General features: G+C 42.1%; 1 protein-coding gene across 24 annotated transcripts in view; it reads left to right on the forward strand.

Moving 5' to 3' along the window:
• The window catches only part of depdc5 (DEP domain containing 5, GATOR1 subcomplex subunit), a 236,158-nt gene that overhangs the window by 127,993 nt on the left and 83,422 nt on the right, over window positions 1-24,743 (forward strand). For 20 of the 24 annotated variants that reach the window (XR_011356326.1, XM_069933595.1, XM_069933598.1 and 17 more), the window contains 7 exons: window positions 1,373-1,587; window positions 2,902-3,105; window positions 4,328-4,399; window positions 13,181-13,316; window positions 15,934-16,031; window positions 17,460-17,516; window positions 22,859-23,042. Coding sequence is in view for 23 of the 24 variants with exons in the window: in XM_069933595.1 (XP_069789696.1) it covers window positions 1,373-1,587; window positions 2,902-3,105; window positions 4,328-4,399; window positions 13,181-13,316; window positions 15,934-16,031; window positions 17,460-17,516; window positions 22,859-23,042 (966 nt within the window). In the remaining variant the exon portion in view is untranslated. The remainder of the gene's footprint in view (window positions 1-1,372; window positions 1,588-2,901; window positions 3,106-4,327; window positions 4,400-13,180; window positions 13,317-15,933; window positions 16,032-17,459; window positions 17,517-22,858; window positions 23,043-24,743) is intronic. The other 4 variants (XM_069933603.1, XM_069933605.1, XM_069933614.1 and 1 more) reach the window with 2 other exon arrangements.

The raw sequence follows: 24,743 nt of genomic DNA on the forward strand, positions 1-24,743 counted from the left end.
GGAAATAACTTACCTACCTCTATCTTTCATAATTGTATATGTTTCTATAAGATCCCCTCTCATTCTTATAAATTTCAGTGAGTACAGTCCCATATAATTCAATCTCTCCTCATAGGCTAACCCCCTTCATCCATGGAATCAATGTGGTGAACCTCCTTTGCACCATCTCCAAAGCCAGTACATCCTTCCTAAAGTAGGGAGACAAGAACTGCACACAGTTCTCCAGATGCAGCCTCACCAGTACCTTGTATAATTCGAGCCAGAGTCAGCCACTCACACTTCCACACAGAGTTATCGAGGATTACAGGACAGGAACAGACCCACATGTTTTCACTAATTGGAAATTAATTGGAATGTCCTATCATTACATTGATCGCTCCACCTTAACTCTCAAAAGTCTTTACTTCTTAGCTTCAATCACTCAATCAGGACTGTCACAGTTAATGACTCTCAAAGATGTGGAATGTCGCAAATCCCCACTCTCTCATTGATAAGAAAAGCATTACAACTGATTTATGTGACATCATTTCTGGGGAAATGAAGTTGTAATTACTTCTTTAGAAAAACGAAACAAGAGTTCAACAATCCCATAATCCTTTGCAACTTCTACAACAATATCTCCCAGAATCCTTTGTAATGCCACAAGATAATGTTAAAATTGTCCACAAACTCTAACACAAAAACTGAGGTACAGTGAAAGGTTAAACAGGTTAGAACTTCATTCCCTGGAGCGTAGAAGAATGAGTGGAGATTTGATAGAAATATTTAAAATTATGAGGGGGGTATACAGAGTAAATGTAGATAAGCTTTTTGCATTGAGGGTAGATGAGATACACACAAGAGGACAGAGGTTCAGGGTGAAAGGGGAAAAGTTTAGGGGGAGTATGAGAGGGAACTTCTTTGCTCAGTGTGTGGTGGAAGTGTGGAATGAGCTTCCAGCTGAAGTGGTAGATGCAGGCTTGATTTTAACATTTAAAGGAAATTTGGACAGGTGCATGGATGAGAGACGTATGGATGGCTATGGACTAGGCAAGAAAAAGTGGTTCTGTACAGACTAGAAGTGCCGAAGTGGCCTGTTTCTGTGCTGTAATTTTTCTATGGTTCTATAAAGATTAGATAAACGTGCAGGCTCAAGACCATGTTATGTATCTGTGTTCAATTGTCGTGCAGCTTTCAGACTGCGAATGACCATATGAGTTCTTTCATTGTTCTGAAAGGTTGTCAGTCATACTCTCTAATCCCTATCGAACACACACCTGTGTTCCAGTGACAACAGAAGATCAGAATTCTCCAATCGCATGTCCTCCACCTCCTGATAAAACGAATGAACTCTCTACAGCTGGTGACAAATGTTTTATGTCTCCAATCTCAGGCCTGTTCGCGAGAGTCACACCAGAAAGAGTTCCAGCTCCTTTGACGTTTCAAACAGCCCACCCCATCACCGAGGGACCCAGCCCATGGAGGAGGTCCGGAGCCAGGCCTCTGATGACAGCTCCCTGGGAAAGATTTCGAATATCCTGCTGATCCCGCGGCCCCATCTTAACCAGTATGAAGTCAGCAGCTCTCTGGGCTACACCAGCACCAGGGGTAAGGAGCAGTCCTTGACTTTATTTTGGGGTTCTCTCTGCCCTGCTCTTGGGCTGCATCTGAAGGAGAGGATGTGGCCTTCTTCATCATATTGTTGGTCCTGAACCAGGCATGGTACAGTTCCTAGCTCTAGCAACAGCAGGAACTATTCTCATTTTAATTTTAATTTAATTTAGTCATACATCACGATAACAGGCCCTTTTGGCCCAAAAGCCCCTGCTGCCCAATTACAACCAATTGACTTGTAATCCCCTGTACGTTTCAAATCATGGGAGAAAACCAGACCCCATGGGGAAAACCCACAGGAAAAATGTACAAACACCTTACAGACAGCACAAGATTTGAACCTTAGTCCTCATGGCTGGGGCTGCAACTGAGTTGCACTAACCACTACTCTAACCATGTAGCCTGAGCCTTTGATGTAGCAAAACACCCTGGTAAATTCACTCAGACAAAAACTACACTAATCACTAAATATACTACTCAGACCTGTTCATAGCCCAACCCCCCATCACTCAGATCTATCCATTGCCCCGCCCCCATCACTCAGACCTATTTATGGACCTGCCCCCTGTCACTCAGACCTATTCACTGGCCCACCCCCGTCACTCAGATCTACACATTGCCCCGCTCCCATCACTCAGACCTATTCATAGCTCCACGCCCCCATTACACAGACCTATTCATAGCTCCACGCCCCCATTATACAGACCTATTCATGGCCACGCCCCCTGTAACTCAGACCTATACATAGCCCCGACCCCTCTCACAGACCTATTCACAGGCCCGCCCCCTGTCATTCAGATCTATTCACAATCCCGTCCCCTGTCACTCAGATCTATTCATGGGCCTGACCTTGTCAATCAGATCTATTCATGGGCCTGCCCCCATCATAGATCTATCCATGGACCCATCCCTGTGTAACAAATCAATCCATGGGCCCGTCCCCTGTCACAGATCGATCCACGGACCCGTTGCCCTGTCAGATCAATCCACAGGCCAGTTGCCCTGTCACAGATCGATCCATGGACCCATTGCCCTGTCACAGATTGAGTCATGCAACCATCCCCTATCATATATCTATCCATGGCACTCTCCTCTTTCACTCAGTGCCGTCCTTGACATTCAGACCTCAAATGCCTGTATCTACAGGGTCTGATCATCACTCATCAGGGGGGGCAAACTAAGAGTGTGGGATCCCAGACTGCCTGTGTAACAAAGGGGCATAGCACCAGAAATTGCGGGAGATTTCCGATACCAGGGACTGATTAAATGAGAGCAATCTAATCCTTCTGTTTCCGACCTCTGTTGTAGATATCCTGGAGCGTATGATCGACTCTCAGCAGCGGGATTCAAGTGCCCCGGGACGCTTTCATGTGGGCAGTGCCGAGTCCATGCTCCATGTGCGGCCAGGCGGGTACCCTCCTCAGCGGGCACTCATCAACCCGTTTGCTCCTTCACGGATGCCGATGAAGCTGACGTCAAACAGGAGGAGGTGGATGCACACATTCCCCATCGGTATGTGGGCAGGGTGGGTCGCGCACGGCATGGAGCAGGACAGGAAGGGTTACTGGCAGCACCCCTACTAAGGCCCAGTATCAGCTGAAGCTCTCACCTGCATGGGTTGTCCACCAGAACAGTAGTTGGTCCTGCTTCAGGTAACCAAAGCTTGTCTGGCTGGGGGGAACGAGAATGGGGTATGCTCACCCTACCGACCCACAGTCTAGGACAGACAGAGACCCTGAGGGAAATCACTCCTGTCTGTATCCCTGATGCTAGGTCGTATATGGAGAAGAATCAATGGTTAGGAAAGGCTATTGTTCCATTAGTGTTAACTTATTATGTGGTGGTAATGTGCCAATTGCAGACTATACTCATGAGTCATGAATCGTTTGTTCATTGTCACATGTACCAGGGTACAGTGATATCCTGCAAAGCGACGCGTACACAAGTACAGCAAGTAAAATGCTGTACTGGGTGCAGAGTGACAGAGAGATCAGAATCAGATTTATTATCAAGAGTGTGCGTCACAAGCTTTGTTGATTCGCAGCAACAGCATTTTGATTTGCAGGTGCAAAAATTGCCATAAATGACATTTCCCTAAATACACTATTCAAAAATAAATAAATTAGTGCAAAAGAAGAGACATGAAAGTAAGGTCGTGTCTACGGTTCATTGTCCATTCAGAAATCTGGTGGTGGAGGGGAAGAAACTGTTTTTGTACTGTTGGGTGCTTGTCTTCAGGCTACTGTACTTCCTTCCTGATGGTAGAAGTGAGAAGAGGGCATGACTTGGGCGGTCAAGGTCCTTGATGATGGAGGTTGCTTTCTTGAGACACTACCTGTTACAGATGCCCTTGATGGAGTGAAGTCTGGTGCCCATGATGGCACTGGCCGAGTTTACAGCCTTTTCCTGTCCTGTGCATAGGCACCTCCATACCAGATAGTGATGCAACCAGTCAGCTGGTATATCGCAAGAGCGGCATTATTTTTCCAATGTAAGGTTCGTTCAGGAGTCTGATAAAAGCGATAAATTCTCCTTGAATCTGGTGATGGGTAATCCCACACTTGTTTCTTCTTCCTGACGGGAGGTGTCGATGGCAGGGAGGGAGGCTTGTGTGACCAGACAATTGTTCACCCTTTTCCCTCTTGTCCTGCTCCTGCTTTCCTTCCCAGTCCTGCTGTCGGCAAGAATTTGCAACTCAGATATGTCTTTCTCCTCTGCTTGTTTCTGTTTCAAGAATTTGATGGAGTTGGGGAATCAAACGGGAATCAAGCAGAGCCAAATGGTGAAATGTCTGGGATACTGGTAGGTGAGTAATCATAGGTGCTACACGTCGGACAAAAGCAACCTCCAGCTGAGACTCCCATCAAGGGCTCATCATCGTGTTGACACAGCTCAGTGGGGAATCTCTCATGGTTGGGAAAGATGGGAGCTTGATGGTCAACATGCATGTGGTGGACCAAAGAACCTTTCTCGGTGCTGCACAACTCCCATCTCTGGAAGAGGGGCAGTGCTGGCCACAGCCACAATAAACCTGATGGCATAATGGTTAGCACTGCTGCCTCGTCATAGTTCTCAGGATCTGGGTTTGATCCTGCCTTCAGGTGGGGCCTGTGTGGAATTTACATTATTCTCCCTGTGACCTCTGGTTTGCTTCCACATCCCAAAAGCTTGCCGATGGTTTAAAAGGCTGCTGTGAATTATTCCTGAGTGTCGGGGAGTGGTAAAAAGTATCAGAGGAGTTATAGAGTTGCAGGCCCTTTGGCCCAAATTGTCCGTGCCGATTCAGGTGCTTACCTGAGCTAGTCCCAAATGTTGTAAGAGGAAACATCGCTCATATCTGCGTATTGGCCAAATCGCTTCCTTTTCCATGGTAACAAGTCAAAATAAACCAAAATATCAGCCTTTGATAAAGTCTGCAACCTATCAGAGGCAAATAGAATGTGGGGTCAGGTGTATCACCATGCATCCACTGGAACAAAGGGAATTTGGGTGATTTTCTCCATCCTTCACTCTTGAAGACAGCGAGTGACTAGGACTGATATTGCACAATTGATGTGACTATTCTGCCCTCTGCATTGGGCTGGAGGAGTCACGTGATGGAGTAGTGACTGCTGGTCGGGAAAACCAGCCCTCTCCAGGAAAATAGGAAAAAAGTTAGGAAAAAGCAAAGCATAACAAAAATAAAATATAAGATAAAGATACAGAGAAGAGAAAGAAGATGGCTTCCAAGAAGGAGAAAGTAAAAGCAACTGGAAAAGAAGAAGAAAAGTCACCGGAAAAGAAAGAAGAAGGCCTTACCTGCACGAAGGAACAGGACGCTGTGGTGGCGAGGAGTGCACGACCCTCAAGGTCAGTGCCTGCCTTGCAGAGTCGCAACCCACCAGGGGTGGACTACACAAATGGCTCTTGGAGCCAAACAAAAATGCACAACTGTGCATGCGCAATCAAAGGAGAAAGAGGACACCGGTGGGAGGGAGGCTCAGCAGAGGAGCGGGCTGTCACAGAGCGAACAGCTGAGGGATGCCCAACACCACGGCGCTCAGCAAGAGGACGAGGAAGGCAGCAGAAGAGGGAGCGATGAAACAGACGAGTGAGATAGACGGGGGGATGACGGACAAGAAGATCAATGTCAGGAAACACAACAGTCGAGCAACCCAGGAGGGGAGGACCAGGAATAAGAGGCCCAGCAAGAAGAGGCCCGACAAAGAGATACAAGCAGCTCATCAGGAAAAACAGAAGAGACAGACACAAAGGAGAGAAGAAGAAGACAGAAACACAGATACAGACATAGAAGAATAGAAAGAAGACCAAGATCTTCACAGAGAAATAGAAGGTAAAATGATGGACAAAGAGAAATAAAAGGTAAAACTGATAAACAGAATATAGATAGTCTTTTTTGAAGAACAAATTAGACCACTAAAAGAATGGTTACCATTAGAGTTTAATGCAATTAAAAGGAAAATTAAAAGAGCAGAAGATAAAATGCAAAGGTTAGATCTGGTAATGACTGAAATAGGGAAAAGAGTAGAGAACGTGGAAGAGCGGGAAACGGCTGTAGAAATGGAAGTAAATGACTTAAGAGAAAAATTGGAAGTAAGTGACAAAAAAATTAAAGAGACACAAGAGTTGTTATCTCAGAAAATTGATATTTTGGAAAATTATAGTAGGCAAAACAACATAAAAATAGTGGGCCTGAAGGAGGGAGAAGAAGGCACAGACATGAAGGAATTTATAAAAGGATGGATCCCGAAGGTCCTGGGAACGACAGAAATGCAGGAAGAAATGGAAATAGAAAGGGCACACAGAGCATTAGCTCCGAAACCACAGGCACATCAAAAACCAAGATCCATCTTAGTAAAATTTTTGAGATACATGACAAGAGAAAATATATAGGAACGGGCAAGGAATAAAATTAGAGAAGATAATAAACCATTGGAATACAAGGGTCAAAAAATATTTTTTACCAAGTCATAAGTTTTGAACTCTTAAAGAGGAGGAAGGAGTTTAATACAGCGAAATCGATTTAATGGAAAAAAAGCTTGCAAATTCATATTAAGACATCCAGCCATGCTTAAAATATTTATACCCGGGGGAGCAAAATAGACTGTTCTCGGATCCAGAGAAAGCACAAGAATTCACAGAACGTTTGCAGACAGGAGATGTGACAAGAATGAAGAACGGTGATAAAGTATATATAAAGATGTAAAAACAATGTATATGTAAAGAACTAAAGAGGGAAAAGAGAAGGGGGATAAAAATGAAGAGAGAGAGCTTTGTTATATGTGTTTTTTTTTTAAATGTTTTCTGGAGAGGGCTGGGTAGAGGGGGAATAACCATCACTGCAAAATCAGTTGACGCTGCGAACAACATCGCAATCCAAATGAAAAGGGGAGTTGTGGTTGCCTGGCTAGGGATATGAGGCAACTCAGAGAGGGGGGTGGAACTTTTGGGGTTAAGGTATTAGTGGATGTGGGAACTGTGGCGGTACTTTATGTCTTAAATCTGTTGTTGTACATTAAGTGTAATAAGAGAAAACTAAGAGATGAAAATGGGGAAAAGGGGGATGGAGGAGGCAAAGAGCTGGAAAAGAGGTGAATAAGATGGCCATGCTGAACTATATGACTATAAACATTAATGGAATACATAACCAAATTAAAAGCAAGAGGCTCCTAAATTTATTGAAGAAGGAAAAAATAGATATAGCATTTGTACAGGAAACGCATATAAATGAAGCGGAATATAACAAATTAAAGAGAGACTGGGTAGGACACATAATGGCAGCATCCTATAATTCAAAAGCTAGAGGTATAGCCATACTAGTTAACAAAAATGTACCAATAAAAATAGAGGAGGAAATAATAGATCCGGCAGGGAGGTATGCAATGATAAAGTGTCAGATATACTCATAATTTTGGAATTTGCTCAATATATATGCGCCTAATGAGGAGGATCAAAAATTTATGCAGGATATTTTTTGAAGATTGCAGACACACAAGGAGATATATTGATAGGAGGGGATTTTAACCTTAATTTGGACCCAATGTTGGATTAAACTAAACAAAAGACAAGTAAAAAGAATAAAGTAGCCAAATTTATGGTTAAATTAATGCAGGAAATGAAACTTGTGGATATATGGAGGAGGCAACACCCAATAGAGAAGGAATTTTCATATTATTCAAGTAGGCACAAAACTTACTCAAGGATTGATATGTTTTTGTTGTCAGCCCACATTCAAGGGAGAGTTAGGAAAACTGAGTATAAAGCTAGACTACTATCAGACTATTCACCCCTATTATTAGCAATAGAACTGGAGGACATCCCACCAAGAACATATAGATGGAGGTTAAACTCCATGCTACTTAAAAGACAGGAATTTAGGGAGTTTATTGAATGCCAAATTAAAACATATTTTGAAATAAACAGATGATCAGTGAAAGACAAATTTATATTATGGCATGCAATGAAAGCCTTCATTAGTGGGCAGATAATAAGTTAGGTGACTAAGATTAAAAAGGATTACAATCGGGAAATAGTAAATACAGAAAAGGAATTAGTAAAAAGGGATGATATAACGAAAAGGAGAGAATTGGCGGACAAAAAAATTAAATACGAAACATTACAAACGTACCAGGTGGAGAAGAACATAATGAAAACAAAGCAAAGGTATTACGAACTGGGAGAAAAAACACATATAATATTAGCCTGGCAACTTAAAACGGAACAAGCTAAAAGAACGATACTGGCATCAAGGAAAAAGGACAAACAAATTACATATAACCCAACAGAGATTAATGAAAATTTTAAGGAATTTTATGAACAATTGTATCAAACTGAGAATAAGGGGAAAGATGATAAAATATTGGAATTTTTAGCTAAAATTGAACTGCTGAAATTGCGAACAGAGGAACAAAACAAACTAATAAAACCATTTGAAATAGAGGAAGTACAGGATATATTAAAAAAACTGCCGAACAATAAAACACCAGGAGAGGATGGATTTCCAATAGAATTTTACAAAACATTTAAAGAGTTATTAATTCCTCCTCTCCTGGAAGTCATGAACCAGATAGAAGAAACACAAAACTTGCCAGATTCAAAACTGCAATAATTACAGTAATACCAAAGACGGGGAAAGATCCATTAACATCAGCATCATATAGAGCAATATCTCTACTTAACACAGACTATAAGATAATAGTGAAATTATTAGCAAACAGATTGGCTGATTGTGTACCTAAAATAATAAAACAAGATCAAACTGGATTTATTAAGAAAAGACAAACAGCAGACAATGTCTTCAAACTTATTAATCTAATCCACGCAGTTCAAGGAAATAAGAAACCAACAGTGGCTGTTGCTCTAGATGCAGAAAAAGCCTTTGACAGAGTTGAATGGAATTACTTATTTAAAGTATTACAGAAATTCAATCTATCAAAAAAATATATAAATTGGATTAAAGCATTGTATAATGGACTGTTGGCGAAGGTAACAGTAAATGGATATGTATCGAGTCACTTTAAATAAAGTAGGTCAACTAGACAGGGATGTCCACTATCCCCCTCATTGTTCACCTTAGCAATAAAATCTTTGGCAGAACTGATAAGAATAGAAAATAAAATAAAAGGAATAAATATAAAGGAGAAGGAGTATAAAATCAGCTTATTTGCAGATGTCATCATAGTATACCTAACAGAACCAGGGGTATCAGTAAAAGAATTACTGAAATTGAAGGAATATGGAGAAATATTGTGGTACAAGATCAACGCAAATAAAAGTGAAGTGATGCCAAAGAGTAACGCAGACTATACAGAATTTAAAAAAGAATCACCATTTATATGGCAAGCACAAGCAATCCGATACCTAGGGATCAGGTTAGATAATAACTTAAGCCACTTCTACAAACAAAGTTATCAACCACTGATAAAAATATTGCAGGAAGACTTAGAACATTGGAAAGAATTACCGCTAACATTGATAGAGAGGGTAAACTGCATTAAAATGAACGTGTTCCCAAGGATTCAATACTAATTTCAAACATTACCAATTCCTTTAACAGAAAAATTCTTTAAGGAAATAAAGAAAATAATAAGGAAATTCTTGTGGAAAGGGAGGAATCCAAGGGTAGCGTTAGATAAATTAGCAGAGAGGTATAATCAAAGTGGTTTGCAGTTACCAAATTTTAGAAATTATTATAGAGCCGCACAATTGAGGTATTTATCAGATTTTTACCAGACAAGGGAAAAACCAGACTGGACTAAGATAGAACTAGATAAAATAGGGGAAAAGGTACCGGAACATTACTTTATAAGTGGGATGAAAAGCTGGTGCAACATAAAAACTCACCAGTACTGCATCATTTACTTAATACATGGAAGAAGATCCACTTAGACAGGAAAAAAAATGAATTATCAAATACCAAAATTACAATTAACGTAAAATCCGCTAATCCCTTTTACAATAGACAACCTTTCCTTTAGAGAATGGAAGAGAAAAGGAATCAAAAGAATAGAAAATTGTTTTTTGGAAAATAATTTATTGACATTTGAACAGTTGAAATATAAATATGGAATAACTCATGGTACAATGTTTGCATATCATCAATTGAAAGCTTATTTAAAGGATAAATTGGGAAACGGCTTGAGATTACCTGAAGGAAACAGCTTTGAATATGTGATTACAGACACAATGATAATTAAAAGATTTATAACCAACATGTACATTAAGCTGCAAGATGAGAAAAATGAAATAAATTATAAACCTAAGCAGAAGTGGGAAAAGTTATGTTCGGGAACTGTGAAAAATACAATAAACACAAGGTTATGTATGATACAGTATAATTGGTTACACAGGGTATATATATATATATATATATATATATTACTCCTCAAAAATTTTAAAAAATGGGATTTAACCTTATCAGATAGATGTTTTCACTGTAAGAAGGAAATGGGAACATGCAGCTTGGGTATGTACAAAAGTAGTAAATATGTTTTGGGAAGAATTAAATCCGATAATAAATAAAATTACAAAAAATAACATACCAAAAAAACCAGAGATATTTCTTTTAAGCAACATAAGAAGTAGAGAATTAGGCCTCAAATTGGATAAAGTGCAAAAAAATAATCATTATGATAGCCTTAGCAATAGAAAAAAAATGTATGATGTCAACTTGGAAAATGGAAGAGAGCATAAGTATACAGCAATGGTACATGGAAATGAATAAATGTATTCCATTGGAAAAAATACATATAATTTAAAAAATAAAGTCACAATGTTTGAACAAATTTGGGAACCATACATGGAACATATCAGAGAGAGCTTGCCTACGACATCCATCCCCTAAAATGAGAATGAAAATGATAAGAAGACAAAACTACTAGATTCAGTGTGTAATAAATAGATGAGCATTTTTCTTGTTTATTTTTTTTGTGTGAAGATATTGTTTTATGGTTTTATTGTATTGTATATGTTGAACATTTATGGGTTTTGGAGGGTGGTGGGTAGAGGAGAGGGAGGGAAAGGGGGAAAAAAAGGGGAGAGAAGACCACTGTAAATTTAATGAGAAACGTTTGTACATATTTTGGTTGATAAGGTTCATAGTGTGAAAAATAAAAAAAAAATTATATAAAAAAAAAAGAAATCTACTTTTTTTTGGTTAGATACTCTCAAATCAGACCCTTCCTCCAGCCTACTGGCTGTTGGGACACATACTACAGATCTGATCCACTTACTGCATGACCAAGGCATCTCAGTCCATGTTCTGTGTTCGCTAGGTTCCTCTCACTAATGGATTGAAAGTTGTTCCAGGGGCTTTAAACAAGATTGCTTGTGCCATATCAGCAGAGAGCAAGACCATTGATTAAGGATGAGTTGCAGCGAGAGCTCTAGTGATTAGTTTGTGCCTGCAACTAATCGCCTTTGACTGTGTTTTCAGATGGAGATGTTTACAGCTTTCTTAAAGAATTTAAATTTATAAACTTTAGACATACTGCACAGTAACAGGCCCTCTCGACCCACGAGCGCATGCTGCCCAATTAACCTACAACTCCAGGTATGTTTCGAATGGTCGGAGGAAACCAGAGCCTCTGGGAAAAACCCACGCAGACACAGGAGAATGTACAGAATCCTTATAGGCAGTGCAGCATTCGAACCCCAGTCCCGATGGCTGGTGTCTAAATGGCGTTGGGCAAACCGTGCCTCGCTAACCATACTGCCACATTGTGGATTTGTACTTTAGTACACAATCGTGCTGCCCCTGTGCGTCACGTTCATAAAAATCTTTAAAAGAAACACTGCCCTGTTTTATTTTGGCTTTATCTCCAGAATGCTCTAAAACTTTTCCTATCTGTTAGAGTTTGAGAATCCTGGAAAAGCATCAAAAAGTATGGGGGAAAATAAACTGCAGTTGCTGGAACTTGAAGCAAATTTTAAAATACAAATATTGGAAATAATGTCATCTTCAAATTTTCCGACGACACCATGGTTGTCGGCAGAATCACAGACAACAATGAGGAAGGGTACAGGAGGGAGATAGACCCACAAGTTAAGTAATTTCACAACAACAACCTTGCACTCAGCATTAGTAAAATGAAAGAGATGATTGTGGACTTCAGGAACAGGAAATGTGGAGAACACAAACTAGTCCTCATCGAGTTATCAGCTGTGGAGAGGGTTAAGAACTTCAAATTCCTGGGTGTCATCATCCCTGAAGATCTGGCCTGGGTCCTCCACGTCAATGCAATTATGAAGGTGGCTCGCCATTGGTTATACTTCATTAGTAGTTTGAGGAGATTTGATACGTCAATAAGGACTCTTGCAAATTTCTATAGATAAACTGGAGAACATTCTGACTGGTTGCATTACTCTCTGGTATGGAGGTCCCAATGCATAAGGCAGGAAGAGGCTACAGAAAGTTGTGAACTTGGCCAGCGCCATCATGGGCATCAGTCCATTTTATTAAGGATATCTACATGAGGTGGTGTTTCAAGAAAGCATCTTCTATCATCAAGGACTCTCACCACCCAGGCCATGCCCTCTTCTCACTTCTACCATCAGGAAGGAGGTTCAGGAGCCTGAAGACGAACACCCAGTGGTACAAAAACAGTTTCTTCCCCTCCACCATCACTCTTCTGAATGGACAATGAACCACAGTCACTGCCTCACTTTTTTTATCTTCCTTTCCACCAGTTTAATTAGAAGCAGAATCAGAATTTAATGTATTGTTTTGCGACAGCATCACAGTACAAAAATTCATATAAACCACCTTACAGCAATAAATTTTTTAAAATGCACAAAAAGTAAGGCAGTCTCTTTTGTTCACTGATCATTCAGGAATCTGATGGCAGTGGGGAAGAAACTGACCTTGTGCCGCTGAGGGCTCGTCTTTAGGCAATTTTAATTGTCTTTTTAAATAATGTGTTTACAGAAATATTCTTAATAGCAATTTTTGCACCTATTATGTGCGATATTGCCACAAAACAACAAATGTTTTGATACATCTGCATGACAATAAACCTGATTCTGATTCCGAGTCTCCCACGCTGCGCAACACTGGGACTGATTTCACCAGCTTGTATTTCCTTTGCAGGTCCCTCTGGAGAAGCCATCCAGATTCACCACCAGACCCGTCAGCACATGGCAGAGCTTCAGGGCAGCAGCACACGGGACGCTGCACACTCCTCGGCAGAGCTGCTGGAGCTGGCTTACAACGAGGCCACGGGCAGGTGGGTGTGAGGGTTGAGCTGTGCTCTTGGGTGCCAGAGATTGCAGGAACTTTTTAAAAATATTTTATTTTGAGAATTTTCAATCAACGTGCAGTCAAAACAAAGAATAATCAAAAAGAAAAACATCAATATCTATAATATTAACAAACTAATACAAATATCAATCCGCATGATGATATTAAAGAAAATGAGAAAGAAGAAAATAATCAACATGTGATTCAATTACAAAGAAAGATAAATTCCAATAATACAAGAAAAATGCAAATCCAATGTCCATGTTGAACCAAAGGGAGATAAGAGAATAGAGAGATAAGAGAGAGAAAGTAGAACAGAATAAGAGGAACCCTCCCACCCCCCAAAAAAAATAAACAAGAAGAAAAAGTGAGAGAATAAGAAAAGGAAATGTTTGGCTTCATCCCAGATAAACCCCACTCTCATCGAGGGATACATGACCTGACTTGTCTCGAGTCCTCAGTGCTGTGACCACCAAGGTGGGGGGGGATTAACCCCAATGTACCTTGGGTATGAATTCCATGTTGTTGAAAATACATCCCTGTTTCTGAGGCTCTAGGGGATCTTCTCCAGGGGACACAGCGATGCATTTCTATCTAACAGCAGCTAAACCAAGTTGGGATTCAGATTTCCAAGTCCCTGCTATGCATTTTCTCGCCTCTGCTGAAGCAGCTTAACAAATTTTAATTGATATTTCGACAGCCCCATTTGAGGTCTTGCATCTTCTAAATTCCCCAATAAAAATAATTCAGGTACCTGATTGAATTCCAGTAATTTTGTTTTCCAGGAGATTCCCCAAATCTTCCCAGAAAGCCCTCACTTTAGGCCATGACTAGGATGAATGCAAGAAGCTACCTATTTCTTGACCACATCAAAGACATTGGTCTGATATTTCCAATTTGAATTTATGAAGCTTTTGCAGAGTAAGGTACAGCTGATGCAGGAAGTTATGTTGCACCAGCTGATATCCTTATATTAATCATGTTAGTCATGCTGTCCCGACATAAGTGGGACCAGCAAAATGAATCAGTTTCTATACCCAAATCTGATTCCCATCCTTGTCTTCATGTATCAAGCCCGCCTGAAGTAAGGAATACATTTTTGAAATAAATGTTTTTGTGCTCCCCTTTGGAACCAGAGTCTCTATTTCGCTACGCTGCGATAAGGTTAGTACTGGATGTAATTTGTCCCATAAATAAGATCTTAACTGAAATGACAACAGAAAAAAGATGTATTTAAAACTCCATTTCTATTCCTAATTTGCTCAAATGTCATAAATTGTCCCTGCTCTTAACAATTCTTTATACACATGACCCCTCTCTGGGACCAAGTGTCCAGGATTTTATCAATCATTAATGGAATTAACATATTTTGAGTTTTAGGTGAAAGACCCCCCCCCCATCCCTAATTTGACCATTAATTTTATTTCATATTGTAATTATATGATTTAATAGTGGGGGAGGGTTCTTTAGGGCCAGATAATAATTTATAATTCCATTTATATATAAGGTTTTCGGCTATTCTCTCACCAAACTTATGCAACTCCAATTTTACCCATGAAGACTTGTTTCCTCCGTCATAGAGAGAGGTGACAAACTTCAATTGGGTTTCCCCAAAAATATTTATTGAAATCCGGGAGCGTTAATCGTCCCAATTCATAATTCCAATTTAATTTATGAATAGAGACTCTGGAAAGATTGCAGGAACATTTCAGAGTGGTCTTTGAACATCACCATTGTTCGCTCTCTCTTTGTGGTTCCCATTGATCCCTTCCTCTCTTCCCCCCCTCACCCTCCCACTTACCCTTCTCCCTCCCTCTCCCACCTCGCCCTCGTCCCCCTCGCCCTCTCTCTCCCCCCTTGCCCTCCCTCACCGCCTCACCCTCCCGCTCTCCCCCTTGCCTACCCTCTCTTCCCCCTCGCCCTCCCGCTCTCCCCTCACCCTCCCTCTCTCCCCCTCCTCCCTCACCTCCCCTTTGTCCCCTGTCCCGTTGAAAATCCTCAGCTTCCCTTTGAATCCTCTGCCCACCTCCTGAACCTTCTGTGCACCTGCCCCCTTGCCTGCCCACTTCCCCCACTCACCCTCCCTTACCCCTCAAGCCAGTGCCTCCATACTCCTCTTTCAATACTCCTTTTCTCTTTCCAGTCAGCCCCAATACTCAATGGGCCGAAAGGTCAATTGTGAGCACAGCTCTGATAATATCCATCACTCCCCACTTCTCCCATTTCTCTTGTGCCCACACTTGCCCACTTCATCCCTTTCTCTCCCCCCCCCACCCCCCAATCATGCTCCCTCCATCCTCTCTTCTACACTGCTCTCCCCCTCCTTCTGGCCTCTTCTTCAGGCCTTCCTGATCACGTTGGGGAGTGAAGACCAGTTTCCTCTGCCCCTTAGGCTGCAGTTTGTCCTCTGTCATGATGCTCTAAGCCCACTTTGGATGTCAGTGAGTCTGTGATCTCTGTCCACTCTTCAGCTACCTCTGAGTGTTGCATGAGTGTCAGCGAACAGCAGGTTCAGAAAATGAAATTAAGGAATGTCAAAGAAGTGCCGGCTCTGAGTGCTTTTGTTGAGTGTTCCTGCTGCTTACCTTCTTTCTTGCTTCCAGGCGGGGTGCAGGCCGACAGGCTCTCGACAACGTGTCCTTCCTGGGCTGTACAGGAGCCGATGAGTTTGCCAGCAGCCCAGCCAGCAGTCACAGCGCAGGTGAAAAAACACTGGGCACCCTCCCGATATTACACATGTCTGTTCGAGAATCAATCTTCAGCATGCTTATCATGAGCTGATATCAAGGGTGCAGTTTAGAGAGCAGATTTGCCCCATTCTGTTTTCCTACCAGCCCAACAATCTCTGCAACAGAGCATGTGGTCCATGGTCAGAAGAGTGTGCATTTATAAGATAGTGTACAGGTCAGATCAGCCTGCATTTATAACCAAGTATACCGCTCTGAACAATCTGTATTTGGTCCATAGTACAGAAACATTGGACCATGGATCAAAATGGTGGGTCAAAACAAGATGCATTTATATCATTGTATATAGGTTAAAATGCTGTTCGTTAATGCCTGTCCCGCATCGGACTGGTCAGCCACAAACGAGCCTGCAGCTGACGTGGACTTTTTACCCCCTCCATAAATCTTCGTCCGCGAAGCCAAGCCAAAGAGAGAAGAATGTTGCAGTATTGTTCAACATAGTGTGCAATTGGAATACAAGTTAAAGTAGTGTGATTTTATTCCGTAGTACATGGGTCAGAAAAGCCTGCATTTGGTACTATGTACGCATATCTAAACAGCATGAAAATATGCAGGTCAAAACAGGATTCACTTGTGTTGTTGTGCACAACTTAAATCAGTGTACGTTATTACTGAAGAACACCGGTCAAAACATTTAAATTTTTGAGTTACAGCATGGAAATAGGCCCTTCCCACCCACAAGCCCGTGCCGCCCAAATGCAGGTTTCCAAGGGTGCGAGGAAACACAGCATCTGGAAGAAACCTACGCAGACACTGGGAGATCTCCTTACAGACAGTGCCAGATCCGAACCCGTGTTGCTGGCACTGTAAAAGTGTTGCACTAACTGCTACACATTGCTACACATTGTGCATTTATACCTTGGTACACAGGGTCATAGCAGTGTGTGTGGTACACCATAGCCCTGTGCATTAATAAGATAACTCACACCAATTCACTGAGAGTTGACGAATCTCTCTCTCCTCTTTCTTCTCTCTCCCCTCTCCCAAGCATTGCAGCAGATTTAATATGTGACATTATGACTGAGGATTACAAGAGGAAAGATGACTTGGGATCTTTAACTGAATACAAGCTCTTGCAGAGATGGCAAATAGGATCATTTGACCTGTCCATGAAACTTGTTTGGGGGCTTTGGATGTGGACTGATGTGCCTTGATGTTTCAGAAGGCCATGAGTCTTCAGGTTTTGCCAATTCTCCATGATTGAGTTTTTGGAAATGAAGTGTTTTTGGTCCCTGTCACAGCCTTGGCTGCTGGTCAGCTGACTGAGAAGTGGTTGGTTGCTGTGGGCCTTTGCACTTTATTGTACACCTGTGCTTGCCCCGGCAGCCTCTGCACCTCTGATCAGAGGATAGCCTATCACAAGATTTCTGTTCTTGTTGCAGGGACTCCTCTGAACCAGGTGTCGTGCTCTGAGAACTCCTCCACAGGCCGTGATCCAAGTGAGTCGTGGATGAAACCAAGCTGAGAGGGACAGACTAGGCAAAAGATGGCAATGTGGGGGTCAAGGAGAAGGGAATGGCAGAGAGAACTGAGAGTTGGAGGACTGTCCCACTGAGGAACTGTGTTGAATTTTCTCCATTTATTTGGAGAACCCACCCCTTGTTTTTTTCCTTGCTTGTCTTTTGCTCATACCTTGCCTAAGGGCTCATGACAGATACATTGATTAACCCTTTGTTTCATACAGATGCTGAGTTTGTCCAGCATTTTTGTGTATCATTGATCACATCTGATGACAGAATCTCTGCTCTTCAGTTCCACACCTCTTTGGGACTTCACTGATAGATTCTAAGACTCACTTGTTTCCTACGCACTTAATTTTGTTTATCTGACATAGGCCAAATTCCACTTCAGCTTATCCAAAGCCAGGCACAAGCTAGTGAGACAACCGGGGCATTGGCAAGGGAGGGCCTGATCCAAAACTTGAAATCCATCTCATTCATTTTCACTTTATAAATGAATTCTGATCCAATGGCTTTTGTCTTGACCCAATAAATGAAGACACATTGCATCCCTAAACCATGCAGTTAAGTGTCAGAGTGCAACTCAGACCAAGACTGAGTTGGCTCAGCAACCTTGAAATCTACTCCGCCTGGAACTTAAGCCATACTTCCCACTGGGTCACGTGTCAGATATTCCACCCCAAGAATGGAACATTGTGGACGAAACTGGGAAACAAAAATAAGTGACCCAAGTGGGAAATTTCTCAATTAGTTTTATTTCACTCATGAATGTCATGTCTGCTCAGATTCTACTTGGTATTTTGTTTACGGGTTTTTTTTTGGTTGATTTTCTAATGTCACTAAAAATCTTGTGTGCTGCTTCTAATAACCTTTCTGCTGGCAGAGCAGAGCCTGCTCACTAGTCTTCTGGCTCCAGGCACTGCCTGATGTGGCAGAGGAATGAGGTGGTGGCAGTAGAGAGAGCGTAGAAGAGATTCACTAAGGCGGTACGTGGAATGGAGGGCTTTAGCCACAAGGAGAGATGGGATTGCGTTCACTGGAATGCAGGAAGCTGCAGGTGACCCTGTGGAGTTTTATAATATTGTGAGGAGCAGAGATAATCTGTCCCCCAGGGTAGAGGAGCCTTAAACCTGACGGAAAAGGTTAAATATATTTTGACACGCATCACAGTATCAGGCCCTTTTGGCTCACGAACCCGTGCTGCCCAATTACACCCAATTGACCTACAATCGAACAATGGGAGAAAACCAGAGCACCTGGGGAAAACCCACGCGAACACCAGAAGAACATACAAACTCCCTATAGACAGTGCAGGATTTGAACCCTGGTCCCAATCGCTGGTGCTGTAACAGCATTGCACTAAACACTGTGCTAGCCGCCATGATGCTGCCCTAAGGTGAGAGTGGAGCAGATCTAAGAGACAAGGTTTTTTTTAAAAAAAACACAGAAGATGGTGGGGATATGTAATGAGCTGCAGGAAAAAGTGGTTGATGCATGTACAATTAGTGTTTGAAGGACATTTGGATAAGTACATGAACAGGGAAGGTTTAGATCAGTGGTTCTCAACCTTTTTTCCACTCATATACCACCTGGAAGTGATCCCTTTCTAACCTACAGCATAAAAGCAGGTGGTAGATGAGATGAGGGTAGATAGGCATCTGGGTTAGCATCGACATGCCAGGCCAAAGGGCCTGTTTCTGTGTTGTACACCTCTATAAATCTGACTCTAGTTGTCCCAGAGTTGTGCTCTGACTAGGGTAGTGTCAGGAGTGGAGCTTAAAGCTCGGCATGAGTTGTAGTTATTTACTGGGGGTGATCACAAAGCCATGCAGATGGAGAAAGGAGATCAGGCAGACCCCAGTCCCTGCCTGCTGTCCGGGGAATTGATAAGCTTCCTTCCTCCCAAAATGTTTGTGGCATTGGAAGGGGGTCATCTGGTCTATTGAGGCTCTGCAATCCATTCTCCCACCCTCTCCTCAAAGTCCTCTGCATATTTTGATGTCAGTTGCTGCATTTAACAGTTGGATCTGCCTGCCCTTGGTGAATGCAACCCAGCTCAACACCACCTTCTATACAAATGAATGCTCCTTCCTTGGGTCCTCTGGCAACCACTATCATTCTACATCCTCAACCTTTCCAGCAATGGAAACATTTCTATCTACTCTGTCTGTCCCCTGCATGGTTATAAACTCTCCCAGATTCCCCTGCAGCACTTGTTTTTAGGGAATTTTTTTGGACCCTCTCCAAGTATGTGGCACCCAGGATTCAACACAATGTTCTATGGAAATGTTTTATTATAGTTACTTCTTTGCTCTTTGCCTTGATACCTCTATTTGTAAATCCCAGGATCATGTCTACATTTAATCATTTTCATTGTTTTGCTCTGCTCCTCCCATTGTCCTATTATTCCCCTGTTGGAAGCACATACTGTATTGCCTCTTCCTGTCTCCATATTCTCAGTGTTAAAATTCACCTGCTGCTGCCCAACCATCCCTCCAGCTAATCTGTACCTCCTTGGAATCTTTAACTCTCCTCACAGCTCACTTTACCTTCAACTGTTATTTGCAAATTAAGAATTTTGTTTTCATTATATTTGTCTTAAATTTTAGAGATACAGGCAGTCCCCGAGTTAAAAACTAGTTCCGTTACCTTGGTCTGTCTTTAACTTGAATTTGTATGCAAGTTAGAACATGTACTTAAGTCCTTATTTAGCGTCTGTTTACCTTAATATATAGCATATATTTTTTTTTACCTTCCTATGCATGTGAAACACTTAAGAAACACTTCCAAATACACTACAACATCTTAAACATAATAATACAGTACATAATTGGATGATGTAGGAGAAGATGATGGAGAGATGGCTACTGTTGGAGAGATGGACCTCGGACTGGAGAGTCAGAATGATCGTTTTCCTTGATGCATCACCAGCACTTGCATTGGATTTATGCTTTGGCGGCATAGTTGTTACTCTGTTATTTTGCGTGTACAGTAGAGCAGTTTCAGGGCTTTTCCCCCGGTAGATGTGGTACAGTAAAAATGGAGTTCAGGTGCATTAGGATTTTTGCCATGTGAAACTTGGAGGTGGAATCAGCTGCAAAGGAGCTTGTGTTCATTTCTAGCTGCCTTTAACCTAAGGAAGCAGAAAAAAAATTACCAAACTGTTGGTTCACAAGTCACTTGTAAATCAGACAAAATAAGAGCATACAGTACTGTACAGGTGCGATGTTCAAATCCATACTTTTCAATTTTGAAATTGTCCGGTGCTTGCAATATGCACTATTCTCTCGTGATGCTGGGCGATGGCAGCGTTGCACGAGAGTATCATACAGCATATTCTCTCATGATGCTGACTCAACCACGTTTGAACCAATTGAGAGCATTCTACTTCCTGCTGGCTTGTTCATAAATTGGATGCTTTTAACCTGGGGACTGCCTGTATAGCACAGTAACGAGCTCTTCCAGCACATGACCTTGTGCTCCCCCCACCAAAAATACACAAAGTAACCAATAAACCCTGTACATTTTTTTTGGAGGGACCCAGAGTAAACAGTCAAGGGGAGAACAGACAAACTCCTTACAGACAGTGATGAATTTGAACCATAGCCACAGATGCTGCAATAGTGTTGCGCTGAATGGTGTACTAACCTACCACTCTTACTTAGTAATCAATTCCAAAATAAATATTGATTCCAAAACTGACTTTTGTAACTCCACTCAACTTTTTCCACCCTTTTGGTAGTTGGAAGGGGGTGGGTGTGAAGAAAAATCATTCATTGCTATTGTTTCCTGTTAATTGGGCGACTTCAGACACAAGCACAAAATAGATTCAGGAATTGCCCATTCAGTTCCTGTTGGCTGCATCTCTATTTGGTAAGATAATTGCTAATCTTTGATCTTCGCACCTCTCCTTGATTCCCTTAATAATTAGAAGTCTATCACTCTCTTCTGCCAAAGTACCTTTTATTCCATGGTTTTCGATATTGCAAGCCGATTTTGTGACGCATCAAATTTCTTTTGCGCCCATTTCCCTCATTCATCCCCACTGTTACTGCAACATTAAACTCCTCTTGTGTTAGTTTGAAATGATTGGCCTTCAAAACTTTAATGCTGCCTTTGCCCAATCAATCCAAACTAATCCGAGTTATGTAGTGAAACAAGACAGTCTGCAGAGGCTGTGATTGTAGTAAAAACACAGAAATGCTGGAGGAACTCAGCTGGTCTCACAGAGGTAAAGATATATTACCAACATTTAGAGCCTGAGCCCTACAAGGTATTTTTAGTCTTAATTATATCCCCGATTTCTAGAATTTTTCCACCAGGTTTAGATGGGTAGTTACTGGGTTATCGCAATACCTTTGATTGTTCAAGGTAGTTTTCTGGAGGTACTTTGCTGAGTGGACAGGAGTGGAGATTCAGCCAAGTGTTGTGGGCAGCTCTGGCAATGGAACAAAAATGTCCAGTGAGAAAGCAACTTGAGAAAAAGGGAAAAGACTTCTCAAGGATAGAGCAGTGGGGCTGGACATTTGTAAATGTACAACAGGAAGCTAACTGTACAAAGAGTTGAGGATACAGATGACGTCTCAACCCCGGCATAAGTGGAGTTGTTTTTAACCTGAGTAGCGCTCTGTGTAACTACAATGTTTACAGTCAGCTGGTAGGGAGGAACGGGCAGGTCCCTTGTGCATTGATTTTAAAGCTTTAAAACACTTGTTCACCTAATACTGTTTGGCCTGCTGCAGTTGGAGAGACATCACACTGGAGTTGACTTCAGAAAGGCTTCCTCGCGACTCCTCATAACCCAGGAGGGGGTAAAGCTGTGTTTGCCAGCAGTGGCATCAGACACGGCAGGGATCTTGTGCTCTTTTTGATTTACTTCCCCACTTTTACATCTGCTCTTGTATTTTTGGTTTCCACATTCCTGTGCTGAGACTTGTGGCTGGTATGTAATTCCTCTCCTTTGTCTGTATTAGTGTGTTGGAGCGAATCCTCACTTTATCCAATGATTCCAGTGCTGCCAATTTTAACAATGGATGAAATATATAATCAAGACAATTGATTTCCCTTGTTTTGCAAGCTACCCATTTGATCTATGTGTTTAACGATTATGAGTATTAATTCTGTGTCAAGATTATTGCTGTCAAAATTTTGCATAACGTAAATGCATGTTAAATTTAAATATAATTATTTTTTAACAGCTAATTTTTATTTTTCTCTTTTCACTCTTTCTTTCTGCTCAATCAACGGCTTTATTTCCTGATCCACCCCTTCCCTTCCTCTCCTGGATCTCGGTGTCCAAATAATTCTCTGACGCTCTGAAGTTCTGATGCTGTCTGCTCCTCCTGTAGTGCCCAGTTTCTGTTGCACAGTGGGCGTTGACTGGAAATCTCTCACCACACCTGCCTGCTTGCCGCTCACCACAGACTACTTCCCAGATCGACAAAGCTTGCAGAATGACTACACGGAAGGCAACTATGACCTCCTCCCAGAGACTGACGTCGAAAGGTATGGAGTGCATTTTTCCCCTCATTTAAATTTGACTTTGGAGTCACTGCTGCAGGCAGGTTGAAAGTGCCAAGACATTGGGTGGGATGTGGTAATAAGAACAGTATAGGTGGGGAGAGTGAGAAAGGGGATGAGTTGATGGCCTAGATGTTGCAGTTACTCTCGGCGATTACCATGTCTACATAGCAGCAGGCATCTTCGTAACCTGAGTGTACAAAGGCCCACTCCTTGGAATCCTGATGCTTGTTACTAAGTGGGTATCAGCATTGTAGTTTCAAGTTGATGCATCAGCAATTTGATTTTAGAATGAGAAACTTGCACCAAAGAAGCCATTTGGTCCACTACATCATAGCACATTACACCACAATGTGGACACTTTAGCCCACGATGTTGTGTCAATCTATGTAAACCTGCCCCACCAAAATCTAATCCTTCTCTACCTCACATCCAGAGCCCTCTATTTTCCTTACATCCACGTACCTGTCTAAGAGCCTTTTGAATGTCTCTGCCACCAACCCCCAGCAATCCATTTACCACTCTCTGTGTAAATAAAAGTACATCTGACATCTCCCCTAAACTTTCCCCCAATCACCTTAAATACACGTCCTCCAGCAAGTACTATTACTATTTGCATCAGTAGGGTGGGAGGAGTCATCTTGTCCCAGAAGTTGAATTAGATTATTTATGTACCAAGATATAGTGAAAACACTTTGCTTTGCATGCTATCCAGGGAAGTTAAGCCATACCTGTACAATAGGTAGAGCAAAGGTGCAGGGTGTAGTGTTACTGGAAGTCAAAGAGTGCAAGGTTTAGAGTTAAACAGTTCAGGGGCGTCATCTTTGGCCCAGGGGAGGTCCATTCAGGAGTCTGACAACAAACAGCAAGAGAGAAACTATCCTTGAATCTCAAGGCTTGTGTTTACAAGCTCATGTGTTTGCTACCCAAAGGAATGGGGGAAGAGAGGGTCCCAGACATCCAACTAGTTTGATGGCAATAGAACTCAAGTACATCACAATGATGTGTTCAGACACCCAGTGATGCCAGAGACATAATGTGAATCATGGCATCAGTTTGTTTTCTGTATTACTGCTCAGCATGGTGGGCCAAAGGGCCTGTTTCCATGCTCTATGGCTCTGTATTGAATCATAGACAGTAGGGGCAGAAGGCCATTCAGCCCTTCGAGCCTGCACCATCATTCAGTATGATCATAGCTGATTATGTGACCTCAAAACCTTATTCCTGCTTTCTATCCACACCCTTTGATCCCTTTGGCCATTAGGACCACATCCTGTTGAATATTTCAACAAACTGGCCTCAACAACTTTCTGTGGCAGGGAGTTCCACAGGCTCACAACTCTCTTGAGTGAAGAAATTTCTCCTCATCTCAGTCCTGAATGGCTTCTCCCTGATCATTAGACTGTTCTGGGCTTTCCCCAACATCAGGAGCATTTTCCCTGCTTTTAATCTGTCTGGTTCTGTCAAAGTGTTACATGCATCAATGAGATCCCTTCTAGTTCTTCTGGATCCCAGTGAGTTTAACCTTGGTCTGTCCAGTCGTTCATCGTGCATCAGTCCTGCCATCCCAGGAGTCAGTCTGGTGGGCCTTCTCTGTGCTCCCTCAATCACAAGGATGTCTTTCCTCAGATCAGGAGGCCAAAACTGTACACAATAATCCAGGTGTGGCTTGACCTAGGCCCTGTA

The sequence above is a fragment of the Narcine bancroftii genome, chromosome 4, assembly GCF_036971445.1.
Source record: "Narcine bancroftii isolate sNarBan1 chromosome 4, sNarBan1.hap1, whole genome shotgun sequence".
Classification (NCBI taxonomy): Eukaryota; Metazoa; Chordata; class Chondrichthyes; order Torpediniformes; family Narcinidae; genus Narcine; species Narcine bancroftii.